The sequence below is a fragment of the Orcinus orca genome, chromosome 3 (assembly GCF_937001465.1).
Source record: "Orcinus orca chromosome 3, mOrcOrc1.1, whole genome shotgun sequence".
Classification (NCBI taxonomy): Eukaryota; Metazoa; Chordata; class Mammalia; order Artiodactyla; family Delphinidae; genus Orcinus; species Orcinus orca.
The window spans coordinates 4,762,739-4,788,912 of record NC_064561.1 but is presented as its reverse complement, the minus strand read 5'-3'; the positions used below and the strand labels follow the sequence as shown (position 1 = coordinate 4,788,912).

The 26,174-nt window shown below is 48.2% G+C and overlaps 1 protein-coding gene across 2 annotated transcripts; it reads left to right on the top strand.

Moving 5' to 3' along the window:
* The first annotated feature begins 99 nt into the window (after positions 1 to 99).
* Positions 100 to 25,685, top strand: ACER1 (alkaline ceramidase 1). Of its 2 annotated transcripts, XM_049707624.1 has the most exons (7): positions 100 to 359; positions 13,732 to 13,846; positions 13,930 to 14,071; positions 14,925 to 15,062; positions 17,898 to 18,035; positions 21,853 to 21,962; positions 22,367 to 25,685. In XM_049707624.1, exons 1-7 carry the CDS (start codon positions 267 to 269, stop codon positions 22,468 to 22,470), a joined length of 840 nt encoding a protein of 279 aa, XP_049563581.1. In that variant the 5' UTR covers positions 100 to 266; the 3' UTR covers positions 22,471 to 25,685. The 2 variants fall into 2 exon arrangements, with proteins under 2 accessions (XP_049563581.1, XP_004277312.1); XM_004277264.3 differs by lacking the exons at positions 21,853 to 21,962; positions 22,367 to 25,685 and adding an exon at positions 18,310 to 19,337 and having other exon boundaries at positions 145 to 359.
* Positions 25,686 to 26,174: the final 489 nt, after the last annotated feature.

Sequence of the window (26,174 nt, the reverse complement as noted above, 5' to 3'; positions counted from 1 at the left end):
AGGGAAGGGAGGCCCCCTCCCCACTCACCCCTGCCCTGCCTGGACAGTGCCAACCCCTCTGCTTATGCCCAGGGCAGTGGCTGGCCGCCACCACACCGGGCAGGCTGTCCTGGTGCCACCAGGGAGCCGTCCAGCAGGTTTTTCCTCTCTGCCTGCTGTGGGGCACCCCACCGTCTCTTCCCCGCCTTGGCTGGGCCCGGCCCTCTCTAGGCTCCCGTGCTCCTCTCTGCCAGACACAGCCAGCGGATGGCAGGCACTGCGTCAGGATGCCCAGCATCTTCGCCTACCAGAGCTCAGAGGTGGACTGGTGTGAGAGCAACTTCCAGCACTGGGAGCTGGTGGCCGAGTTCTACAACACGGTGAGGGCCGGGCGGGAGCCTCTGGTGGGACAGAGTCTCAGCAAACAGGGGTTCAAACCCCAGCTGCTCCACCTCCCCGCTGGGAAATCCTACCCGAGCAGCCGTCTCTCTGAGCCTCAGTTTGCTCATCTGTTAGGCAACGCCTGCCTTCTGGCTTTCATTCATTACACTGTCTTTATTAGGCATGAGGCTCTGTGGTAGGTTTTGGAAATGCCCGCGTAACCTGGAAAAGAGCTGCCTCTGCCCTCCCAGAGCAGAGGATACAGGTGCGACTCCAGGTGTCCACAACCCAGGATGATGGTGCTGTAATGGGAGGCGCACAGGCAGCTTCTGGGAAGCCTAGAGGCAGCTCCTGAGCCATTGGTGGAGGGGTGGATCAGGGAGGGCTTCCTGGAGGAGATGGCTGTGTCTGCCTTGTTCTCAGCTCTATCCCCAGCCCAGGGTGACCAACTCATCCCAGTATGCTGGGACTGTCCTGGTTTTAGCACCATAAGTCCCGTGTCCCAGGAGACCCTGCAGTTCCAGGCAAAATAGGATGGCTGGTCATCCTTCACCCAGCCCCTGCTATCAGGACCACACTGGAAGGGCTCAAAACTCTTGGATGCCTCAACGGCAATGGCATTTAACCAAAGCTTGAAAGATGCAAGCGACCAGAGACACGTACAGTTATCCTGTGTGGGGTGCTGGGGACACTGGTGAATAAGGCAGTTGACTTGCCTTCCTGGAGCTCCCAGATTGGCAGATAATGAGACAATGTCCTTTGCTCTGTGCCCTGCACATAGTACGTGCTCAATAAATGGTGAGCATGAATTCACACAAATAATGGCCTTTACCGAGCACTTACTGTGTGCCAGGCATTGCCCAAAACATTTTGCCTGAGAAAACCTCATTTAATCTTCACCATGACATTGGGAATTAGGCAGCATGTATAGTATATAGAGTTAGTTAATCCCATTTTCCAGATTAAGAAACAGGCATTCAGGGAGATTGAAGGATATGCCCAGGGTAACTGTGGTACTTAGAGGTGGGATTTGAACTTGGCATATCCGGGAGAGGTGTTTTTTTGGGGGAGGGGAGCTCAGTGTCAGGTTGCTCTGACTCTGTTACCTTTGACCTCACCACTTCCCAGAGCTGGGAGGCAAGAGTTTGAGATTCAAGGGGTCCCTGAGGTCGCCCCAGCTTTTGCTTCTCCTGAGCCAGAGATACCGACCCTTTCTGGTCCTCGGTGGCCTTCCCTATAAAATAGGAGAGGGCTGAATGTGCTGGTGCCTGGAGGCTGAGAAGAGCGTGTGGGGTTCTGGACTCCTCCTCTCTGCGTTCCCTAGTCCAGAAAGTTCCCTGTCCAGCCCACCCTGCAGAAGGCACGGAGAGAGGGCTGGCTCAGATGAGGGCTGCTTCCGCATCCGTGTGCTCTCATGCAAAATTCCCCTCCATGACATCCTCCTTCAACCTTTTTTTTTTTTTTTTTTTTTTTCCTGCACCTCAGGGATTGTGGGATCTTAGTTTCCCCACCAGGGGTCGAACCTGGGCCCTGGCAGTGAAAGCGCCGAATCCTAACCACTGGACCACCAGGGAAGTCCCTTTTATTTTTTTATTTTATTCTATTTTTTTTGTGGTATGTGGGCCTCTCACTGTTGTGGCCTCTCCCGTTGCGGAGCACAGGCTCCGGACGCGCAGGCTCAGCGGCCATGGCTCACGGGCCCAAGCCACTCCGCGGCATGTGGGATCCTCCCGGACCGGGGCACGAACCCGTGTCCCCGGCATCGGCAGGCGGACTCTCAACCACTGTGCCACCAGGGAAGCCCGGGAAGTCCCTTTTAAAATTGGAAACATCATCCTTATCACATGGACCACACAAAAGCCATAACGTTTTCACTAATCTTTGTAGGGCTTGAGTAGATGTCAAACTACTAGGCAGCTTTTAATTTTTTAGTTTTAATTTTTAAATTTTATTTTATTTATTTATTTTTGGCTGCATCGGGTCTTTGTTGCTGTGCGCGGGCTTTCTCTAGTTGTAGCGAGCGGGGACTCCTCTTCATTGCGGTGCTTGGGCTTCTCATTGCGGTGGCTTATCTTGTTGCAGAACACGGGCTCTAGGCTCAGTACGGGCTCAGTAGTTGCGGTGCACGGGCTTAGTTGCTCCGCGGCATGTGGGATCTTCCCGGACCAGGGCTCGAACCTGTGTCCCCTGCATTGGCAGGTGGATTCTTAACGCCTGCGCCACCAGGGAAGCCCTAGGCAGGCTTTTAAAAGCATGCTTTTGGTCTAGGTATGTCAATGAAAGACCACATATATAGCAGAAAAAAATTTTAAATCTGTTCATATGGATTTTGTCATGATCCACTTAGGAATCACAGCTCATAATTGGAAAAGAGTGTTCTCTGAAGAATCTTTTGCTTTCTTGTTGATCTACGTGCAAGGAGCTCTGAGCCTGGGGTTGGAGGAAGTAGAGCCCAGCCCAGCACACGGTCAGGGTACAGACGAAGGACGCACTGGAGGACTCGGCTTCTTAGAGGAGGGCACCTAGGCGTTGGCTTTTGAAGGATGAATAGGACCTCGCCAAGTAGGGCAGGAGTCTGGGAAAGAGAGCAGAAGATAAGAAAAGGGTGTGCTAAGTCCTGGAAGTAAAAGAGGGACAACCAGTTTGGGAAAGTATGTCTCTGTGGCTAAAATATGGGGAGAGATAAAGATGAAGTTTTCAATGCTGAGTTGGAGCCTTTGAAATTTATCCTGTATTCACTGACGGACTCATTCATTCAACAAAAGTGCTGTAAACCAACCTGTGCTGGGTGATGCTGGGGTCCCAGAGAGGCTCAGTGCCCCCGGGTTGTTGGGCTGGTGGTTCAGAATTAGAAATGGACACCCCCACAGTTAGCTCGTGGCAAAGGGAGAAAAACAGGGGGCAGATGTGGGATGGCGAGGAACCATGGGGTGGAGCGTGACGCCTCTGTTTGTTGAATGGGGAGGGAACCTTGATGCTTAAGGAATGAGTAAATGTTCTCTAAGGTGTATGGGGCAAAGGAAACAGCATACGCAAAGGTCTTGAGGTGAGAGAAAAGAACTGTTAGCTTCGAGCCAACGCCCAGGCTGCCTGCCTGAGGGGGAGGAAACGAAGGAGAGAAAAAGTGCTGATGAGGTTTCCAGGGGCTAAATCAGGAAAGCAGGGCAAAAGAGTGCGTGCTGCATCGTGAGGGCACGTGGGAGCCATGGCTGACTTTGGAGCATGGGGGAGTTGATGATCTGGGGGCAGCTGGAACACCTGGCTGCGTTTCACAGTCTAACCGAGAGCCGGGAAGGGCGATCCAACAGGAGCAGAGGTCGGGGGTGTGGGAGGGGCTGGGGCAGGTGGGGCAGGGGGAGAAGTCAAGGTGTGGGCCGCTCTAGTTGGCACCTGTTTGCTTTGGCCTGGTGGCCTCCAGGTGTGGCCTCCTTCTGGGCTGCTGACAACTTAGGAGAGTTTCAAGTGGTGTGGGGAGATGTTTCAAGGCCCCCCGCCCCAGGCTCCCAGAGGCAGCCGTGCTGCTGAATTTCTTCCCTGGGATCCTGCCAAAGCTTCAGAGGCTCCGCATCTCATCCTCTCTAGAAAACTCCCTCTCAGATGCTCAGATCCAGAACAAAGGGATGGTGTGCCTGGCGTGGGGAGCTGCATAGGAAAGGCACAGGAGTGGGGATGAGTAGGGGGAGTCTGGGGGTGGGTGGGTATCAAAGAGACAGGGAGATGAGAGCGGGGAGGGTGTAGGCTGCGGTGCCCACCTCCGACAGCGTCCCCACCTTCTTTTCCGATAGCCTTGGCGCTGTTGGCCTCTGCAGTGTGCTAGTAACTCCAGTCTCTCTCTTCCTTGGATGCTGTGTGACCCAGGCGGGAGGCCCGCCCCTCTCTGAGCGCCTGGCTGTGACCAGCAGGTCCCATGAGCTCTAAACCACACCTCCCTCTTCTGCCTTTCTCCTCCTCAAAACTCACAGCAACAGCAATTAATTACAGGGCACCTCTTGTATGCCAGGTCCCGCAGAACCGAGGAGGGCATGGTTCCTGCCCTCAGGGAGGAGAGATGCGATTAATTGAATAATTGCACGCATGAAACTGGTGACCATGCTCATGATACATCCCAGACCCAGACTCGATAGGTCCCTCTGGGCCTCTCTTCTCCTTCGGAAAAACAGGCAGCGCTGATCTGCAACCTGCTGGCCTCCCGGGGCTGACACAGGGGTCAGATTGAAATGACCCCTTTATTTCACTCTTCATTCATTGGGAATTGGTGCAACCAGTCACTGTTCCAGCTCTGGGGACGCAGTGGTGATCAAAGCAGACAAAAATGCCTGCTCTCGTGGGGCTGGTGTCCTGGGGGATGGAGGAGACAGGCAATAAACAGGAGTCAAGAGTATAGGTTGCCAGAGGGTGGTACACGCTAGGGAAGAAAAACTCATTCATTCATTCCTTTTTTTAAAAAAATTAATTTATTTATTTATTTTGGGCTGCATTGGGTCTTCGTTGCTGCGCTCAGGCTCTCTCTAGTTGTGGTGAGCGGGGGCTACTCTTCGTTGCGTTGCGCGGGGTTCTCATTGCAGTGACTTCTCGTGTTGCGGAGCGCGGGCTCTAGGCGCGCGGGCTTCAGTAGTTGTGGCTCGCGGGCTCTAGAGCGCAGGCTCAATAGTTGTGGTGCACGGGCTCAGCTGCTCTGCGACGTGTGGGATCTTCCCAGACTAGGGCTCGAACCCGTGTCCCCTGCATTAGCAGGCAGATTCTTAACCACTGCACCACCAGGGAAGTCCCCATTCATTCCTTTTATTCAGCAAATATTTACTGAGTACCTGTGCAAAAAGGGGATTTCTGTGAGGTGCTAGTAATTTTTGACTCATAGGACGATGGAGAGGATGATACAGCTACTGGACATCCCTAATGTCCATCAGTGGATGAATGGATAAACACAATGTGCTCCATCCACACAATGGAATATGATTCAGCCTTAAAAAGGAGTCAAGCACTGACACATGCTACAACATGGATGAACTTTGAAAACATGATTCTCAGTGAGAAACCAGACCCAAAAGACCACACAGTATGCGATTCTGTTGATACGAAACATCCGGAACAGGCAACTCCACAGAGACCGAGAGTGGATTCATGGTTTCCAAGGGCTGGGGGAAGGGAAGGGAGAGTGATTGCTAATGGGTACAGGGTTTCCTTTTGGGGTGATGAAAATGTTCTGGAATTAGCAATGATGGTTGCACAACATTTGAATAGATTATGTACACTTGCAAAGAATGAATTTGATAGTCTGTGAGTTATATTGTAATTTAAAAAATAGAGGTATTTAAAAAAACTCACAGCTCCTGGCACATCCTAAGCACTGAATAAGTTGAAGCTATTATTATTGTTGTTGTTAGAAATACATATAGCACAGAGAAATGAGAAAGTTTTCATATATTAATTTTATTTGACATTAATTTTGTTAATGTCAAATAAAAGAGCACTGTAATCCTCATAAAATTCTTATTCTCCGCATTTTACAGATGGGGGAAATAAAGGCTCAGAGAGGGTACATTTCCTTCCCAGGGTTGCACAGCATGTGACTTGCAAGCGTGTGAATGCTGAGAGTGCCAGAGTTAAACCCCGGCCACCTAGTCTCAGAGTCTCTCACTTACGCACAGTGCTGTGAGGCCACTCAGTTACTGAGTGATTAACAATGTCGTGTGCATCTTAATTCATGCAAGTAAGTCCCATGCGGAGAGGGACTGTGGCTGGTGGTCCACGCCCCCAGCCCAGCACTGACACTCATGTGCATGAGTGGAATGGATGCATACGGGGGTCCTCGGCAGGTGACAGGGCCAGGGGTGGTGGTGGGAGTTTGAGCTTTGGCACTGGGGAGAAAGAGAAAGGGGAGGTTTGGCCATGTTTTTTTTTTTTTTTTAATTTTTTGCTGTAGTTGATTTGCAATGTTGTGTTAGTTTCTGGTGTACAGCAAAGTGATTCAAATATACATATACTTAGATATATACATATATATAAAAAGAATATATACTCTTTTTCTCTTCTTTTCTTTTCTTTTTATGGCCGCTCCATGCAGCTTGCGGGATCTTAGTTCCCTGACGAAGGATTGAACCCGGGGCCCCGGCAGTAAGAGTGCGGAGTCCTAACTACTGGACCACCAGGGAATTCCCTTTTTCACGTTCTTTTCCATTATGGTTTATTATAGGACATTGAGTATAATTCCCTGCGCTGTACAGTAGGACCTTGTTGTTTATCTGTTTTATATTCAGTAGTGTGCATCTGTTCATCTCAAACTGTAGTTTATCCCTCCCACCCCCGGCCATGTTTCTTTTTTTTTTTTTTTTTTTTGGTGGTACGTGGGCCTCTCACTGTTGTGGTCCCTCCCGTTGCGGAGCACAGGCTCCGGATGCGCAGGCTCAGTGGCCATGGCTCACGGGCCCAGCCGCTCCGCGGCATGTGGGATCCTCCCAGACCGGGGCACGAACCCGCGGCCCCTGCATCGGCAGGCGGACTCTCAGACACTGCGCCACCAGGGAAGCCCCCCGGCCATGTTTCTTGATTTGACCGAGTCAACATATTTTTCTTGAGTGCATGCCAGCCTACTGGCTGGGGATAAAACAGGTGTTTCCTGTCCTCTTGGAAGTCACAGTCCGGTGGGGAGGGCAGAGATGATAAAGCAGTAAGCAGTGAAAAAGACTGAGGTGAGGCGTCTACTCAGGTCAATCCCCTTCCTTCCTTCCTTCCTTCCTTCCTTCCTCCTTCTCCCCACCTTCCCTCCATCTCTCCCCCTTTTCCTCCTTCCGGTCCTCAGGATCCAGCCACATCCACCTACCAGACGTCCTGCTGGGTACGGGTGATCAAAACATCAAAGCATTCTAGAATAATAGTCACCCCATGGTACACAGCACATGCATCAGACACCTATGTGCATTATTGACACGTATTCTTTGCATGCATTATTCGCTACAAAAATTCACTGAGCACCTACTGTGTGCCAGGCACTGTCCTAGACACCTGGGGTTTGTAGCAGTGAACAAAACTGCCGACCCCCCTGGTCCCGTGGCACTCGGTTCTCGAATCCTCACTGTGGCGCTCGGAGATAGGGCCTCTGTTTTATAGAGGAGGAAAATGAAGCATAGAGCATCCCCCAAACTCTGACTGGATACACCGTAAAGGCAGTGACTTTGTTTTCAGGCACTGGTAAGGTCCTTGAGCACGTAGTAGGTACTGAAGGAATGATTGTTGAGTAAATGAATGAATGAATGAAAGTGAAGGCACCTGCTGGGGCTGGGGCCCAAGGAATCCAGCTCACCTGTATCCAGAGCTCAGGACTGGCCACGATCTCGGGCGGGTACCTTGCCTGCCTCTCTGAGTCTGGGTAGGGCCGGTGGTTGGGAAACGCGGGGGCTCAGCCCCAGAGGGCAGAGAGGGAGACGCTGGTGTCAGGGTGGTCTCTGATTCTATCACAAACCCCGGCGGCATTCGGAGCCCATTAGTTATAGGCGTTGCCCGTTGCTCTGTCCTCATTCTGCACACTCAGGGACGTTATTGAGAACACCTGTCTTCATCCTGCAGGCCACTTAGCGTGGAGCATTGATACCAACCACAAGCCTGTTATTATTATCTCCTTCAACAGTAACAAGAGCAGCAGCAGCCTTTGCTATTTCTTGAGCCAAAACCATGTCCCTGGCGAAGTAGCTTTTCAATGCCTGGCCTCATGCATCCCCCTCCCCCCAACAACCTTCACGGTGGCATTGATGATCCTCTCCGACTTCACTGGCGCAGGAAAGGGGGACCCAGAGACACCAGATCACACAGCCGGGAAGCAGGGGAGCCCCCTCTTCATCTTCACCACCCATCTAGTCCTCCAATCTTTCAAAGCAGGGGGGTCAAAGCAAACTTCGGAGTCCCCCAGAGCTGTGCAACCTCAGAGAAATCACTCCACCTCTCTGAGACTTAAGCTCCCCATTGCCAAACAAGAACTAGAAAGGCGGACCTTGAGGGGGTGTGCTAGGATTAGGAACAATCTGTAAAGTCAGGCTGTCAATAGATTGGAAAGTGACAGTTGTAGCGCCTTCTATTCAGAAGGTTCTAGATGCAAGACCCTCTGCCAAGTGTTTTCATGTGTGTGACAGGTGATCCACCTGAATTCTTTTGAGATCCAGCCAACAGGATTTATTGAGCACCTACTATATTCTGGTTCCTAAGGTTATAATGGAGAAGGGGGAAGCCACAGTCCCCATTCTCAAAGCCAGGTTTAGCGGGAGAGCCAGATGGTTCCAGCCAGACAAGTGTCAGGAAAGTGGGACGGCACAGGGCCACCAAGGAAGGCCACCTGACCCTGCCTTGGGGGATTAGGAAGGCTTTAGGGAGAAAGTGATGCCCAGGTTAAAGGCGGAGTAATTGGCCTGGCGAAGAGGGGTGAGTGGGAATGAGAGTGTTCCAGGCAGTGGGAACAGTATGTGTGAACTCCTGGAGGTTAAAGGATGGCTCATTCAGAACTGAGTTACTCCTTCCACCCAGATTATAAAGTTGAAGGTGGAGAAAGGTGAGTCATGGAGGGAGTTTATAAGCCAAGCTGAAGAATCTGGATTTTATAGATGAGAGTCACGGACGTGTTTTGAGTGGAGGCTTAACAGTTTGGGAGGCTGGATGGCTCAGCATCTTCAGGCTATGCCTGATTTGCCCAAGGGCTGCCGTTTGGTTGAAGACAGAGGGACCATCAGAGTTGTTTGGGGTTTTGCCCATTCAGTATCCATGGCCCCATTTTCCCTTCATCAACCACCTGGTTATGGCCTCGGTGGGATGGTCAATCAAGGTGGTCCCCCTCCTCTGGCCAAGGGTGGGATGTGGCCCAGGCTACACTCTCCAGAATTTGAAGCTTGGGCTTGGACAGAAGGACTGGACACAGTTGTTTTCATTCATACCCAAAATTGCCCCCTGAAGAGACTGTCCATTAGAGGGTCAAAACTGTTCTGGTTTCTGCAATTCCTTTGATTAATGAGCTCCCTATAATGAATGAATGAATGAACGAACGAACGAATGAATGAATGATTTGGTTAATTAAATAAGTAACCCCCCCACACACACACACATTTATATTTATAGTGTAAGTTCACCAGAATCATTTTCTGTTGCTTGCTACCAAAGAACCCTAGCTAATAATTACTACTGCTGATGGGTTTGTTGGATTCAGGCAATAGAATGGTAGATTAAGCAAAAACCAAAACAAAGAAAGAAAGATATTGTGGAATATCTTAGAAAATGGAAAGATGAGTTGTTTTGGGAAAGCTGTGACCCAGGGTAGGTGTGCAGGATTCAGAAGAAGGGCAAATACTACCCTCGAGTATTTGCTTTTTTTTTCCTCACCCTTGTCTTCTCGTGGGTGGCAAGATGGTTGCCGTATTTTAAACATCATGACAATATCCCAGGGCCTCTTTAGAGAGTTGCCAACGGTGCAACACAATTATGGTGACTCCCAGGCTTTGTGTCTGCTCCAAGTTTCAAATTCACCAAAGAAAAGTCTGATATCCTGCTTTGGGATAGGTGTCTATTCCGGTGGGGTAGGGTCTCATGATACGGACAGGGCAGGTCGGGGGTGTTCCGTGTTCTGGAGTAGCCACTGTGAACTGGGTGATCCTCCTGGAGATGCGTTTGACTCTGTCCATTGACAAACACCAGAGAACTTGGCGTGGAAAACAAGGACATAGGTGGGACCATGGGCTGGGGAACCAGTTTGCCAAGGCTGGGTTCTCAGACTGTGACCTTTGAGCTGGTTCTCCCATTGCCCCAGGAGAGCTGTGGACTTTCCTGGAATCAGGAGGCCTCCTGTCTTGGGAACCTGTACAGGTGCCCAGGACCTAGGCTAGTAGATGCTGACCTTGTATCAGGTGAATGATTTCCCCCACACCCACCACTGTGCCCTGTATTTTTGAGTCAGCATCATTAATACTGGGGTTCTGAAAAATAACAGAGCATCCTAGTTAAGAGGGTGCTGTCTCTTCACTTTCTAAGATGGAATGCAGACAATTTAGGAGACCTTTACAAGGGGAAGATTTTTGGGGGGAGGGAAGGGTGTCATTGAGTGAGCAAGCTGGTTGACCTCAAATTGGCAGGTGGATTGAGGCCATGAGAACACCTGTTTCTGAGCCCATGTGAGATACTCACTGTGACCCCAACATATCTAGGGGAGACTTCGAGGGGCATCAAAGTCCTGCATCAGCAGTTGGGGACTTTGAGCCGTTGAAATTCTGGTGCAAATGTTCTTGTGACCTTAATTGTATTTATGAGTCCAGTGAGGCTTGGGGACCTTTGGGTCAACAGCATGAAGAGGCAGGTGGTGTTATGCCTATGTCAGAAATGCAGAGATGGCAGGTTAAGGGATTGATGTTACCTTCTCAAGGCTCCACAGTTAATGAGCAAGGGAACATGTATCCAATCCCACACCACTTGGATCCCAAAGGTCGTTCATTGGAATGCTTTGGTTTCAAACAAAACAGCCAACTAAAACAGCTTAAATAGAAAGGACAATATCTTTTTTTTTTTAATGGAAGTTGGAGGTAGATGGTTCCGGAATAGATTAACTCAGAGCCCAACATCATCAGGCTACTTGGTTCTTCCCATCTTTCTTCTCTGCTATCCCTGGAGAAGTGGTCCTCAAAATATTGTCCAAGCGCCACCCTGCTTGGTGTCCTTGAGACCCTTTCAGGGTTTCCTCAAGGTCAAAATTATTTTCATAATAATATTAAGGTATTATTTGCCTTTTCCCACTCTGATTCTCTCACGAGGGTACAATAGAACCTTCCAGAGGCTGCATGACGTGTGATGACATCATCTATCTGATGGCCAAACGAATGTGGGCTTGTGTAGTCACGTGTCTTGAAAGTTTTGGGGTTTTAGTTTCTAATAAGGTAAATCTTGATAGGTGTAACTCACACAAGTAAAAGCTCTTCAGGGTCCTCAGTAATATTTAAGAATATAAGAAGATCTTGAAACCAAAATGTTTGAGACCACTGTCCTCAAGTATTTGTTTTTGCTGTCAACCTTGTTTCCTCATGGTTGCAAAATGGCTGCCACATCTGAAACATCACAACAATCTCCAAAGGGCTTTTCACTCAGTCTGATTTCAGTAAAGAGAACTTTCCCAGGAGCCCCTCATCAGATCTTCCATCACGTTTCATTGGCCAGAATTATACCACACGTTCATTCCTTAACCAATCCTTAGCAATAGGGATGATCTATGCCCTGGGGCCAAATCCTGCCTCCCTAAAAGCCATGTCTTCCTGATGCCTGAACAAAATTCTGGTTTATTTAACAAGGAAGGAAGGGGGTATCTATAAGTTAAGACATAAGTCCAGCTGCTGTAGCAGAGACCCAAAATAATAATGGTTTAATGAAGATAGAAATTTGTTTCTCTCTTACATAACATCCAATTATAAGCTCCCCAGGGCTGGTGTGAGAGCTTTGGGGTACCAGAGATCCAGGCTCCTTCTATATGGTTGTTTTCCCATCTCTAGGCCATTGCTGTCATTTGTATGGCTCAAGAAGCTATCCCACCACATCTGCATCCCAGTAGAAAGGGATTGAGGGGAAGGCACACCCCTTCCCTTTAAGAAGACAACCTAGAAGCTGTACTTATGTCTTGTGCCCATGTCTTACTGGCCAGAACTCAGTCACACGGCTGTGTGGAGCTGCAAGGGAATCTGGGAAATGTAGTCTTTAGCTTGGTGGCCTTGTTACATAGAAGAAGGAGAGAATCAGATTAGCTTGTGCCCATTGTTATTCCCCTTTGCCTCCCAAGAAGGATATGTCTTCCTAATACTGAACCAAATCAGTTTGGTCAAGGAGGAAGAAGGGAGGATGGTTGTTGAGCGCTCAATTCCCGCTGTCTGCCATAACTGCCATATTCTTAGTGGTCATTGTTAGTTATCTGAATCATGTGTTATTATCAAACATCGACTGAGGTCTATGAAGCAATTTCTGCTTCTGTGATAAACAGCACTCTGCTTCTTGTCTCAAGAAACTCACGTGGGATCTCGCTTCAAATCCTGGATTCTCCAGTTACTGGCTGGGTGACCTGGGCTGGACCATTTGACCACTCTGAGAATCAGTATCTACTTCTATGGTGTGGTGATGCACAACCTACCTGGCAGGGTTGTTTTGCCAGGATGAGAAAAGATTCTGGGAATAATAAACCTTGCCTGGGCCCCAGAACATTGTGAATGCCTAATTATAAGGACGCAAATCACTAATCCGCAGACAACATAGCTGTGCAATCATGGGGTTCTGGACAAGGCATAGCTGTGCGGTGCCAGCTGGCCTCCATACACCTTTCTCCTCTCCTACCCCGGCCCACAGTAATATTTCCTCTTTGTCTCAGCTAGCTGATGTTGCATAACAAATCACCCTAAAGTTTAGTGGCTTGAAACAATGACCACTTATTTATTTATTTCTTTTTGCTCATGAATCAGTAATCTGGATAGGGTTTGGCAGGGACAGCTCATCTGTGTTCCACTTGACAACTGTTGGTGTGACTTGAAGGGGGGAAGGGGACTGGAATCATCTGAAGGTTCATTCACTTCTGTGTGTGGTAGCTGGGCTGGGAAGAGTCAAACTTCTGGGGACTGGAATAGCTGGGGCTCCTCCAGCGTCTCTCTCGATCTCTCTGTGGTCTCTCCACATGGTGTCTCCAGCATGGCAGCTTTAAGGGTACCCCATCTCCTTGCATGGTGGCTAGAGCTCCAATGTCTCGTGCTCTGAAATGGCGACCATCAGGTGCAAGCCACAGTACTTTTATTGACGCAACCTCAGAAGTCACGCCCCATCACTTCTGCTTCCTGCTGTTTTTAGAAGCGAGTCACTAGGGTATTACATTGTCTTTCCTTGTCTACAAGGCCAAGGCCAACTCATGACCACCAAGTTTGCATTTCAGTCCACAAGATGTGGAGTGCAAGCCTTAAGCTGCTTCTTAAGGACTGACCTGGAAGCAACAGATTCATTTACATTCCTATCCCATTGGCTAGACCAGGTCCCAAGGCCACGGTGAGCTGCAAGGAAGGCTGGGATATGTAGTCTTTCGTTGAGTAGTTGGACGCCCAGCTCAAACTTGGGGAACACTATTGCCGAAAGGAAAATGTGGAAAGTTAGTAGCTAGACTTTGCCACATGCATTGAATGAATGAATGAACCCATAGAATAATGGATGGAGTTATGGATCTGCTGATGACTGGTTGGCTGTTAAGTTCAGCTGAAAGATGGATAGACCCTGGGTTGATCAACTGCCTGAAAGGTGATAGGTGACCGACTGGGTAATGACTAAGGGCAGCCCCCCTCCTCGTCCTCTGTCTGACAACCCCCTCCCCGTATTTCCTCCTTCCTTCTCCAGTTCAGCAATGTCACCTTCTTCATCTTTGGGCCTCTCATGATGTTTCTGATGCACCCATATGTCCAGAAACGTTCCCGCTACATTTATGTCACCTTCATCCTCTTCACAGTCGTAGGTAGGTGGGGGGCTGGGACAGTACGGTAGTGGGGGCGGGAAGGGACAATTCCCTTGACCACCTGCCTTTGTCTTTCGCTCCAGGTCTGTTCTCTATGTACTTTCACATGACACTCAGCTTCCTGGGCCAGATGCTGGATGAGATCGCTATTCTGTGGCTGCTGGCCAGTGGCTACAGCATATGGATGCCCCGCTGCTACTTCCCTGCCTTCCTAGGGGAGAACAGGTGGGGCGAGGGCCGGTCCTCTGTCGATCTTGCTGGAGCCCACCTATCCTCTGGGTCCCCTGCCCAGGCCCTCTTGGGGTGTTTGGAATCCTTCCCCTCAACACCCCAGGACTTTTTCCTGACCCTGCCTGATCTAACTGGACTTCCAGGGACCCCTCTTCTGAGTGCACTTGCGACCCCTGGAAGTCCTCCCCTTATCCTACTGCTTATTTGGAATTCTTCCTCTGATCCCACCTGGATAGCTGGGACCTTCTCCAGACCCTGTCTGAACCCACTATGGGGTCCCAGAACCCCATGCCTAAGCTTACCTGGGGCCCACAGACCTCTTCCCTGAGCCTGTCACCTGGGTTGCCCGGAATCTTTCATTGGATCCTCCTGGGCCCTTTTTTTTGACCTCAAGACCCATCTGAATCTCTCTCCTGACCCTGTGTGACCCACTTGAGCCTTCCAGGACCCCTCTCCTAATAGCCACTGGGACCCCTGTAGTTCCTTCCTTAATCCCACCCGGCTCACCTGAATCCCTTGCCTGAACTCACCTGGGCTCTGGAACCCTCTTCTGAGCTGACTAAGCCCCCTTGAGCTTCCCTGAGACCCCCTTGTCATCCTACCCATCCCCTACCCCGGGACCCCCTTTGGACCCTGCTTGTGCCCACCTGGGTTCCCTGGGAAATTTCATGTGATCCTCCTGGGACCCCTGAGACCTTTTACTGAGCCCACCTGGGAGTCTTAAGACCATTTTCTGAGCTTCCCTTTTCTCATCCGTCTTTGCGACAAGAGCACCCTATTGCTCTGCCTAAACCCCACAGGAACACCCCCCAACCACCCCCCCACGGCTGATCCCTTCTCTCCCCAGGCCCCAGTACATCTGCCTGGTCATCACCGCCACCGTGGTCAGTACCTTCCTGTCCTTCCTGACGCCCATGATCAACGCGTACGCCCTCAACAGCATTGCCCTGCACGTCGTCTACGTCGTGGCCCAGGAATATAAAAAGTGGGTGGTGGCTGCAGGTGCCCGGGGAGGGGGCTCCCCTTTCCCTTCCAAGAACCGCACCCCCCACCCCCGCCAAAAAAACCCACAACATCTCACTGTGTTAAAGAGGTGATGTCCCTTCCCCGAGATCATTCAGCAAATAGGGGCAGGACCGGGATTTGAACCTAAGGTTGTCTCTGACTGCAGAGTTTGTCCCTTTTATTCTGAAAACCCCCAAACACACATAGAAGTGGAGAGCATTGTATCACAAACCTCCGTGTGCCCACTAACCAGCCCCAGCAAACATTAGCATTTTGCCGACCTGCGTCCTATGTTCCCCCCAGATTTCATATAATGTCACCCATTCATTGTTCAGGGTTTCACTCACCTGATAAAGAATTATTATTTTTAGCCCATACTAGGTCTTAGCAGGCTAGAGAGGGGACTCTCAAATGGGGCCCTTTGAGGAGAGTTGAATAAAACGTTTCCTTACAAAGGAGAGGGCAGGCTGTAGGAAAATCACTAGGGATCATTTAGAAGCTCTGTGTTAATAACGGTGGGATTCTATGATCATCGGGAGACCTGGGATGGGGAGTGATGGGAGAGAGTGATTGCAAGAATCTGGAAGGAGAGAGCTAGCAGAGGGGGGTCTCCTTGGCAAGAGCTGTGGCCTCCAGTTGTTGGTTGTAGCCAGCCCGAGCCAATCCCACAGGGAGGTTGTGTGGACCAAATCCAGGGGCTCCCTTGTCCTTGGGCTTCCAGTTGGGTTGGCCAATGGGGAGCCCCAGTAGGGAACCAAAGGGTGGATGGAGGATACTGTTGGAATATTTATTTCGAGGTCCACGTAGCTTAGCTCCCCTGCCCCTGCTGCCCTCTGAGGCACAGGGCAGAGTGGAGAAAGGCAGGGAAGGATCTAGAGGGACGAATAGAAGATCCTTCCTTAAAATAGCATCTAATACCCATTTTGCACTGAACTTTCCTCAGTTTCCCAAAGACATCTTCTTACACCTGGTCTTGTTTAAATCAGAAGGCAAACACAGTCTCTCAGACCTTCTTTATTCCATAGCAGTCCCTCCCTCCCTCCCTCCCCCCCTCCCCCCTCCCCCTTTCTTCATGCCTCTGATTTGATAACAGAAACTCAATCGATCGTTTATCCTGTACAACATCCTGCATTATGGATTTGGCCAACTGATTGCTGTGGTTTCTTTCTTTCTTTCTTTTTCTTTCTTTCTTCCTTCCTTCCTTTCTTTCTTTTTCTTTCCTTCTTTCTTTCTTTTTCTTCTTTTTTCCTTCTTTCTTTTTTATTTTTGTATTCCCTGAAAATTAATAGATCTAGATTTACATTTAATTTGTTCATTTCATGTGTGGCACTGGGTGCTGCTTGTTCCAGCCAATCAAGACCCCATGATGAATGGTTGTCCCACATTTAGTGCCATTAAGATTGATCAGTAGATTCGGATGTTGTCATCCAGACCCTTCGTTGTGAAGTTTTCTACTGACCTTTCCCCTAATGATTCCAGCAGCTGTTTCATGCTGTCTCCATCCGTGATCTCATTAGAGGGTGCAAAAGGGTGATTTTCAGATTCTGTTATTCCTTCTGCATTGATTATCTGGAGTTCATCTATCCAGATAGAAGGACTTTTACTCATCAACCTTGAAATACAGTTTGGACAGGAAAGACAGGATAGGGCACTGATTCTTTCCCTTTTAAAAATCAACTTCTAGAGCAATGAGTGGATGCCTTAGCCATCTCTAGTAAGGACCAATGAAGTGGTTTTTTTCTTTAAGTATTATTATGAACTCATGGGTGTTTATATCTCTGAAGTGTTTCAATCCATTGCAGTCACTATCCTATATTTTTAACTTTTTATTTTGAAATAATTAGAGGCTCAGAGCAAGTTGCAAAAATAGTACAGAGTCCTGTGTACCCTTTACCCAGATGCCCCCCCTGCTCCCCCAATGGCAGCATCGGATGTAACCACAGTCCAGCCTCAAAAAGGAGGAAATTGACAATGGGACAATACTGTTAACTAGATCACAGACTTTATTCAGAGTTCACTAATTTTAATTTTTTTTCTTTTTTTTTTTTTTTTTTTGGCCACACTGCCCAGCATGCAGAATCTTAGTTCCCTGACCAGGGATCGACCCTGTGCCCCCTGAAGTGGAAGCGCAGAGTCCTAACCACTGCACCACTGGGGAATTCCTTAGATTTCACCTTCTGATGATTTTTTTTTTTTTTTTTTGGTGTTCAAACTGTCCCATTTCAGGCTAGCGGGCAGGGCTTGTGCTTTTATCCATAAAGGAGTTACTGCCCCATTAATCCCTGATAAACTGTTTCCTAAGGGACAGTGGGTTAGCTCTGCTGTTTGGGAAACACAGATTCCAATCTTGAGTTGTCCTGAGACATGGCCTCAGAGAATACACCCTCGCACACACAGACATATATTCTCATAGCCACGTAGACATAAATTCTCATGCACCGACCCACAGGGGCACACACACTTACACCCCAAAACACAAACACGGAAAGCCTTGTTGGTTGCGGGTTCTGCATTCTGATAAACCTGAATCAGACCCCACTTACTAGCCGTGTAACCTTGGGGTGGGGCTGGGACATACTTAATCTCGCGTGCCTCAGTTTTCTCACCTACAAAATGGGAATAATAGCATTGTTGTGAGGACCCGGCATCTTGTAAGGGCTCAGCAAGTGTTAGCACAGATCTGGCCCTCTCCCCGCTTGCCCCCTTGATCCTTCCCTCCTCCCAGCCTCATCTCCTTGGATGGAGGAGTTTCCCGTCAGCTCCTTTGGGCCCTGCTAGCTGAGTCAGGCTCTGATCTCCCTCCTTCCCTCCCTAGGACCAGTAATAAGGAGCTTCGGCGTCTAATTGAGGTCACCATGGTTTCATGGGCTTTTGCGTTTACTAGCTGGATCAGTGACTGCTGGCTTTGCAGTTTCTGGCAGTGGATTAATTTCTCCTACCTGCACAGCATCTGGTAAGCATTTGCCCTGTGGTCTTGGGCCTTAGCAGCAGAAACTCTCAGATGCCAGAGCTTGGAGCAGGAGCCTGGGGGCAGGGTGGGGAGGCACAGATACTGGGATGTGTGTGTGTATGTATGTCTGTGTGTGTTGGGGGACGGTGTAGTCCGGAGATCAGGTCCAGGAGGTCCTTTGGGATGGTCAGGATCCATGGGAGGTAGGGAGAGGTGGGGATGGGGGCATCAAGCTGGCTGCAGGGGCATCTTGTCCCGTCATCACCCTGTCACATAGGCATGTACTCATCAGCATCACCTTCCCCTATGGCATTGTCATCATGGCCATGGTGGATGCCACGTATGAGATGCCGGACAAAACTCTCAAAGTCTGCTACTGGCCTCGGGACACTTGGCCCATGGGGCTGCCCTACGTGGAGATCAGTGATGACAACAAGAGCTGCTGAGGTCCGCCAGCTTCTTGACCACCCAGCTACCTGCGTCCTGAGGACAGAAACCTGAATGGGGAGACTGAGAGACACTCGCAGTTCCACCCTCCAGCTCCATTTCCCCATCCTCCTGGTCCTCCGTGGCCCCATCCTGAGGCAGGGGATGGACTTCACAGCCTCTCTGTGCTGTAGTCTGATGACCCTGGGCGGCTGCCTGGCAGAGCTCCCCTCCACAACCTGCCCCTGTTCTCTTTCACTTCCTCTTCCTGGTTCACTGTTGTCACGTGACCAGGCTGGATGACCTGGTGCTGTGATTCTGTGGCAGCCACTGGGAATGACCTCAGGCTGGGGCTTGGTCCCCGGGCACCTTATGAAGAGTGGCGGTCACTATGAGACTCTTTGGACCTGTCTTTGGCTGTGCAATGTCACTGGTACTTGGGGGGCATCCCAGAGAAGGGACATGTTTTCCAGTCACCTCATTCTACACTCACACATGCGTGCAGAGACCTCACAGATCCTCACACGGGCTCACACCGGCTCCCATGGAGTTGTGGGGTTGACAGCAGAGCAACTTGGAGGCCAGGACTGGGTGATTTGGGTACTGTTGGGGCACGGGCATCAGTACAGGAGCTGCAGTGGCCGGTACAGGCTCTCAAAGCGAGGGGAGAAGGGGAGGGTGATTTCCATGGCGGTTAAGAGCCCAGGGCTTGGAGTCAGGCAGATGTAAGTTCGAATTCTGCTCCACCATCTCCTACTTGTATTATCCGGGGTAAGCGATTTTTTCCTGCCTCTGAGGTTCAAGGACCATGTCTGTAAAACATTCCTTCCTTCCTGGGATTTCTGTGTAGATAAAACAAGGTAACATATAAAGTGCTTAGCATGGAGTCTGGCAAACATCCGTCCATCTACTCATTCTGTAATTTATCCATCCATTTATCCATCCATCCATCTTTTGAACTGTCCATTGAACTATCCATCTAGCTCTCCTTTAATTTACTCATCCACTAATTTATTCCTTCATTCGTCCATCCTTTTATCTGTTATCCATCTTTTTTATCTACTGCTTATTCATTAATGTATCATCCATTCATTCAACCATCCATGCGTCCATCTACTCATCCACTTATCCACCCATCCATCCATCCATATATTTATTATTCATCCTTCCATCATCCATTACTCATTATCCTTCCACCCATCCATGTATCCAACTGTTAACTATCCCTCCATCCATCTATATCTAGCCATCCATTTATTTTCATTTATCCTTCTGTCTAACCATTTGTTTAATTATTTATCCATCCATTCATCCATCCATCCATATTTAGCCATCTATTTATTCATTTATCCATCCAGATCATTCAGTCATCCCTCCGTTCATCTATTTTCCCACCTGTTCATTCATTCATTCAGTCAGTCAGTCAGTCAGTCAGTCAGTCATCTCTTCAACAAATATATACTGAGTTCCTACTATATGTTTGACACTAGTCCTTGGGGATATATGACAACAAAGACATGCAAAGTCCCTCCCCTAATGAGGAGACAACATTAGATAAATAAAAAGACACATAACCAAGGCACTGAGGGGTGCTGCAAAAAAGATAAAGCATGGTGATGTTCTCAAGACCACGGGGTGGGGAGCGCCCATTTCAAATGGATGATCAGTGGGGAGCGCACTTTCCAGCTGAGCCCTCAATAACAAGGAAACCAGCCATTCCAAGAACTGGGCAAGACCATTCTGGGCAGAGGGAATGGCAGGTGTGAAACTTTTGGGGTGGGAATGAAGTGGAACAACAGAAAGGAAGCTGCTGTTGGAGCTTAGTAAATGAGAGAGAGTTCAGAGTAAGAGGTTCTTAACCTGGGGGGCCGGGACGGATTTCGTATCCATGAACCACTTGACGTTCTCTGCAGAAGATGGGTTTCTGGGCGTGTTATCTAAGCCCCTGGACTGCATCACTCCAAAAGGAGAAGAAGCAAGACCATCTGGCCTGCTGGAGAGATGGGGACTTTGGAAGGAGAGGGGCCGCTCATATTTACATGTCCGTGACACACAGCATTGAACCTAATAACCCTCGACACCCCCCTCCAGATAGACAAGAATAGTTTCATTTTATAGATGTGGCTCAGAACCACCTACAAGGTGAAAGGTAGGGGAATTAATACGAAGTCCTCCCTTTGGGTGCAAATAAACTGGACCACTAGAGGGCGATAGAAACCTAATATAGCAGTTCAGTTACAGACTGGAAGCTAGACTCCCCAGGTCCAAAATGTTACTTTGTAGCTGTGGGACTTGTGCCTGATAACATGTATCAATCATGCATTCTGCCACATGCTCAGATTACTATGTGCTTTTTGTTTCTTAAGATCTACTCCCTTTGCTCACACTGATGTATTTAAACAGGAAACATTGGGTCACTTCCAGAAGTCATTTGTCATAGATCAAAAATAACCATAAAACTAGATACAGTAACAACAAAAAGTGTGATTAACTGCAGCTCAGTGATTTTTTGGCTGAGTTGGGTCTTCCTTGCTGCACGTGGGCTTTTTCTCTAGTTGCGGCCAGCGGGGGCTACTCTTCCTTGTGGTGCGCGGGCTTCTCCTTGTGGTGGCTTCTCTTGTTGCCGAGCACAGGCTCTAGGCATGTGGGCTTCAGTAGTTGCAGCACGTGGGCTCAGTAGTTGTGGCACTTGGGCCCTAGAGTGTGGGGGCTTCAGTAGTTGTGGCACATGGCCTTAGTTGCTCCACGGCATGTGGGATCTTCCTGGACCAGGGATCAAACCTGTGTCCCCTGCATTGGCAGGTGGATTCTTAACCACTGCACCACCAGGGAAGTCCCATTAACTGCAGCTCAGTGATTCTTAACCCAGTCTGCACATGAGAATCCCCAGCTGATTTTTAAAAAAATTTTATCGAATTATAGTTGATTTGCAATGTTGTGTTAATTTCTGCTGTACAGCAAAGCGATTCAGTTATATATATATATATATATATATATGTATATATATATATATACATTCTTTTAAAAGTTCTTTTCCACGATGGTTTATAACAGGTTGTTGAATATAGTCTCCTGTGCCATATAGTAGGACCGTGTTGTTTACCCAGCTGATTTTAAAGAAATGTCAGGGGCAGGGTGGAGATACAGATAACAAACTAGTGGTTACCAGAGGGAAGAGGGCTGGTGGGAGGGCCAAAATGGGTGAAGGGGATAAAGGGGTACAAACTACTAGGTATAAAAAAAAAGTTACAAGGATGTGACGTATAGCACAGAGAATATAGCCAATATTTTGTCATAACCTTATATGAAGTATAATCTATAAAAATATTGAATCACTATGTTGTACATCTGAAACTAATATAATATTGTAAGTCAACTATACCCCAATTTAAAGTCTATACTCCAGACTGATGGAAACCAGAATCTCTGAAGGTGGGCCTCGGGCACTGGTATTTTTTGAAGCTCCTCGAGAGACATCAATGAACAGGCAGGGCCCTGTACCAGGTAAGTCACCTGTCCCGGGGTCTGAACCCTTGGTCTGTTCTCTTGCCATTAGGAAGATAAGAGGGTGCCAGAGAGGAGTTTAAGAGTTGTGAACACCAAGCCAAGGCTTCCTTCTTGAAGGAATTAGAAAGACTAGAAGAGAAATCATCAGGAACTAACCTTCTCACGATGTGATTCACTATTATTTCATGTCACGCAACAGACATGTTTTTTGAGCAGCTACTATGTACCAGGCAGTGTGTTCAGGGTATAGGGAGCAGAGTGAGCAATGGGGAGATAGGGGAGGTCTGTGCCTCCCTGTCCCCCTCATCTGTGACCTTGTAGATATTTATACAGACTTTGGGCTTTACTTTATTTAACAGCAAATTAAATAAAGTTTATCATTATCATCTATAATTACCCAGGACCTGGTCTTCAGATATTGGAGTTAATAACTGTGGAAGACGGTATATTTTCCAGAATGGCTGCAACCACATCTCCCATTCCACATGTTCTTCTAACAATGTGACCTTTATGCTCCTCTGTGAAGGAGCCCTTGAATGTGGGTGGGCTTAGTCTATGGTGGAAGTGACTCCATGTGACTTCTGAAGCTAGTTCATCCAAGGCAATGCAGCTATCTCCTGATTTTCTTGGGACACTCACTCTTGGAACCCAGCCACCATGCTGTGAGGAAGCCCAAGCCACCCTGTGGAGGAGCCCACATGGAGAAGAACCAATAGCCGGCACCAACTTGCTGGTGTGGTGAGTGAGCTGTGTTGGAGAGATTCTTTGGCCTCAGTAAGTTCACATCATGAGGGGCACAGAGACGCTGTATCTGCCAAGTCCTGCCTGAATTGCAGATGCTTGCAACATCAGGATAATGTATATCAATCATGCATTCCGCCAAATGCTCACACTACCATTTGCTTTATGTTCTTCTTTAAATCTACTCCCTTTGCTCTTACTGAAGTCAATAGGAAACATTGTGTCACTTACAGAAGTCATTTGCCATGGATCAAAAATAACCACAAAACTAGATACAATAACAACAAAAAGTGTTATTAACTTCAGCTCAGTGATTCTCAACCCAGTCTGCACATGAGATTCCCCAGCTGAACTTAAAAAAGGGGGGAGGGGGAGGTGGCCCTGTATTACTCCAGACTAATGAAACCAGAATCTCTGAAGGTCCAACAACTGGGTCCCAACAATAAATGATTAGTGTTGTTCTAAGTCACTCAGTTTAGGGTGATTTGTTATATAGCAAATGACAACCAGAGCAAAATTGTGCACAGTGCCACCTTCTAACTTACTATCTAAACATTCTTCATTTCTCCGAAAGAAATCAGAATTCACCTTCCATGCAATTCAAGTCTCAGTTTCAATCTCCTCCCCCCTCCCCACCACCACCAGGAAGTCTTCCCTGATATCCTTATTCAGCAAACGTGTACAGATGCTCTTGTGGGGGAGGCTGCTAGTAGGCACTAAGACACAGGGCGGCAGATATGTAGCTCTGGACTCTCGGTGGGTCCCTGGCTCTGCCATATACTCAGCATGGGACTTTAGGTAACTCACCTCCTCTGGGCCTCAGTTTCCTCACCTGTGAAATGGGGGCAACGACACCTACCTCTTACAATTGTCAAGATGAAATGAGTTTAAAATTCATCCTCTGGAGTTTGTGTACAGCAGGTGTTGGCTAGGACATGGCCATGCTAATGACAAAATGGGGCAGCCCTCTGTTTACCTCCAGAGGAAGGAAAAGAGTGGTTCAATTTTAGGCAAAGGATGCATTTTTTTTTTTTTTTTTTTTGCGGTACGCGGGCCTCTCACTGTTGTGGCCTCTCCCGTTGCGGAGCACAGGCTCCGGACGTGCAGGCTCAGCGGCCACAGCTCACGGGCCCAGCCGCTCCGCGGCATGTGAGATCTTCCCGGACTGGGGCACGAACCTGTGTCCCCTGCATCGGCAGGCGGACTCTCAACCACTGCGCCACCAGGGAAGCCCAAAGGATGCATTTTTAACATTTTTACTTTTTATTATAGAAATGTCCCACATGCAGAAAAGTATAGAGACCAGTAATGAAATCCCATATGCCCATCACTTAGATTGAACAATTCATAACATTTGCCATATTTGCACTGTCTAGTTTTTAAATTAATGTATTTTAAAGGCGATTAGCCTGGGGGCATTTCACCCCTATGCAGCTTTAAAAAATAAGGCCATTTTCCTACACAACCATAATTCCATGATCACACCTAACAAAATACAAGTTTAAACATAATGCAATATAATTCAAGTTCAAATGTCCCCAGTTGACACAGCTGGTTTGTTCAAAGCCAAGATCCAATGAAGTACCCAACATTGCATTTGGTGTGACACCATCTCTTTGAACTCTGGGCGGTCCTCATTTCTTTCCTCCCATCCTGTTGACTCCAGAAAGCCAGGCTGTTGAGAGTTACGCCTTCTGGACTTGTCTGATTGCTTCTCATGGTGTCATCTGCCATGTGCCTCTATCCTTTGTGTTTCTTCTGTAAACTGGAACTAGAGGTGTGATTCAAGTTAAACGTTTGGGGCATGAACACTTTTTTGGTGCTGTGTATTTACCATTGCACCTAGTAGGAACTTGTCATCTGCTTGTCCCACTGCCCTGCTGCTAAAAGTCACTGAACAAAGGTGGCAACGGTATGATGCTTCCATTGGAAAGTTATTTTTTCCCTCTTTGCATCTAGCAGGCAATCTATGAGGAGATCATTGGTGGACCTGATACTATCCAGTCTCCCGTGAACCTTTCAGTTAATCGTGTTAGCATCCATTGATGACTCTTGTCTGTGATGATTAGTTCATTAGGGGTTTCAAAACAGTGATTTTTCTGTCATCCTTTTAGCATTATTTGTTGGCATTTTTCTGCAAAAAGGGCTTTCTTCCCTCATCAACTGGAGCTGGTTTCATGCTGTAAAGGCTTGGTAAGTGAGGAGTTCATACAATTGTCACCTTCGAAGGTGACAAATGTGCTTCGTTGTTTTAATATCACTATGGACTCATGTATATTTGTATGTTCACAGAGTTAAATGGTCCTTTTTTTATTGTGGTAGAAACATATACAACATAACATTTGCCATTGTAACCGTTTTTAAGTGCACAGTTTTGTGGTATTAAGTACATTCTTATTGTTGGGCAACCATCCCCACCATCCATCTCCAGAACTTTCTCATCTTCCCAAACTGAAACTCTGTCCCCATGAAACACTGACTCCCCAGCCCCTCCCCCAGCCCCTGGCCCCCACCATCTAGTTTCTGTCTCTATGGATGTGACTCCTCTAGGAGCCTCATGTGAGTGGAATCAGACAGTATTTGTCCTTTTGTGTCTGGCTTATTTCAATGAGCGCAGTGTCCTTAAGGCTCATCCATGTTGTAGCACATGTCAGAATTTCCTTACTTTTTGAGGCTGAATAATATTCCATTGTATGGACAGACCATATTTTGTTTGTCTGTTCATTCATTGATGGGCACTTGGGTTGTTTCCCCATTATCCTTTCTAATGCTCAAAAAGTTATACCTGATCTAGTCAGAGCTCCAGGGAGGTAGTTTTGAAAACCCCCAACAATTCAGAATCTCATCTAAGGATAGTTTCCAGATGAGTAAGAGGGAGGAGGCTGAGTTCCTGAAGCTTTTCTTTGCAACAACTGTAGCTTAAAGGTTCTTCACTGCCTGCTTCCTTCAGAGACAAATTTCTGCACTACCCCACCCCCAGCTGGCCACACACCCAGTTTCTGATTCCATAAATCAAGAGAAACCAGAAATTGCATTTGTAACAAAGTTCCCAGAGATGCTGAACCTCCTGGTTCAAGGACCACTTAGAACCACTGATCCACTTACATTCAGTTACAGGATTAAAAAAAAAAAAAAGTTAAAGTTGTACCCACATTAAAGGTGCTGCTGGGACTTCCCTGGCGGAGCAGTGGTTAAGACTCCGTGCTTCCACTGCCGGCAGCACGGGCTCGGAGAACTAAGATCCCACATGCCACGGCGCGGCCACAGAAAAACAAAACAAAACAAAAACAATAAATAAATAAACAAAATAGATGATGATTAGGTATAATTATGAAGAATATCTAAAAAAAAAAAGTTGTTGCATATTTTCTCAGCATGACCTCCACCCTCCCCTCTCCCCCCACGAACCAGCTCGCCCTGCCCTAGATTAAAAAGTACGGTGTTACTATGTATTATGACAGTGATCTG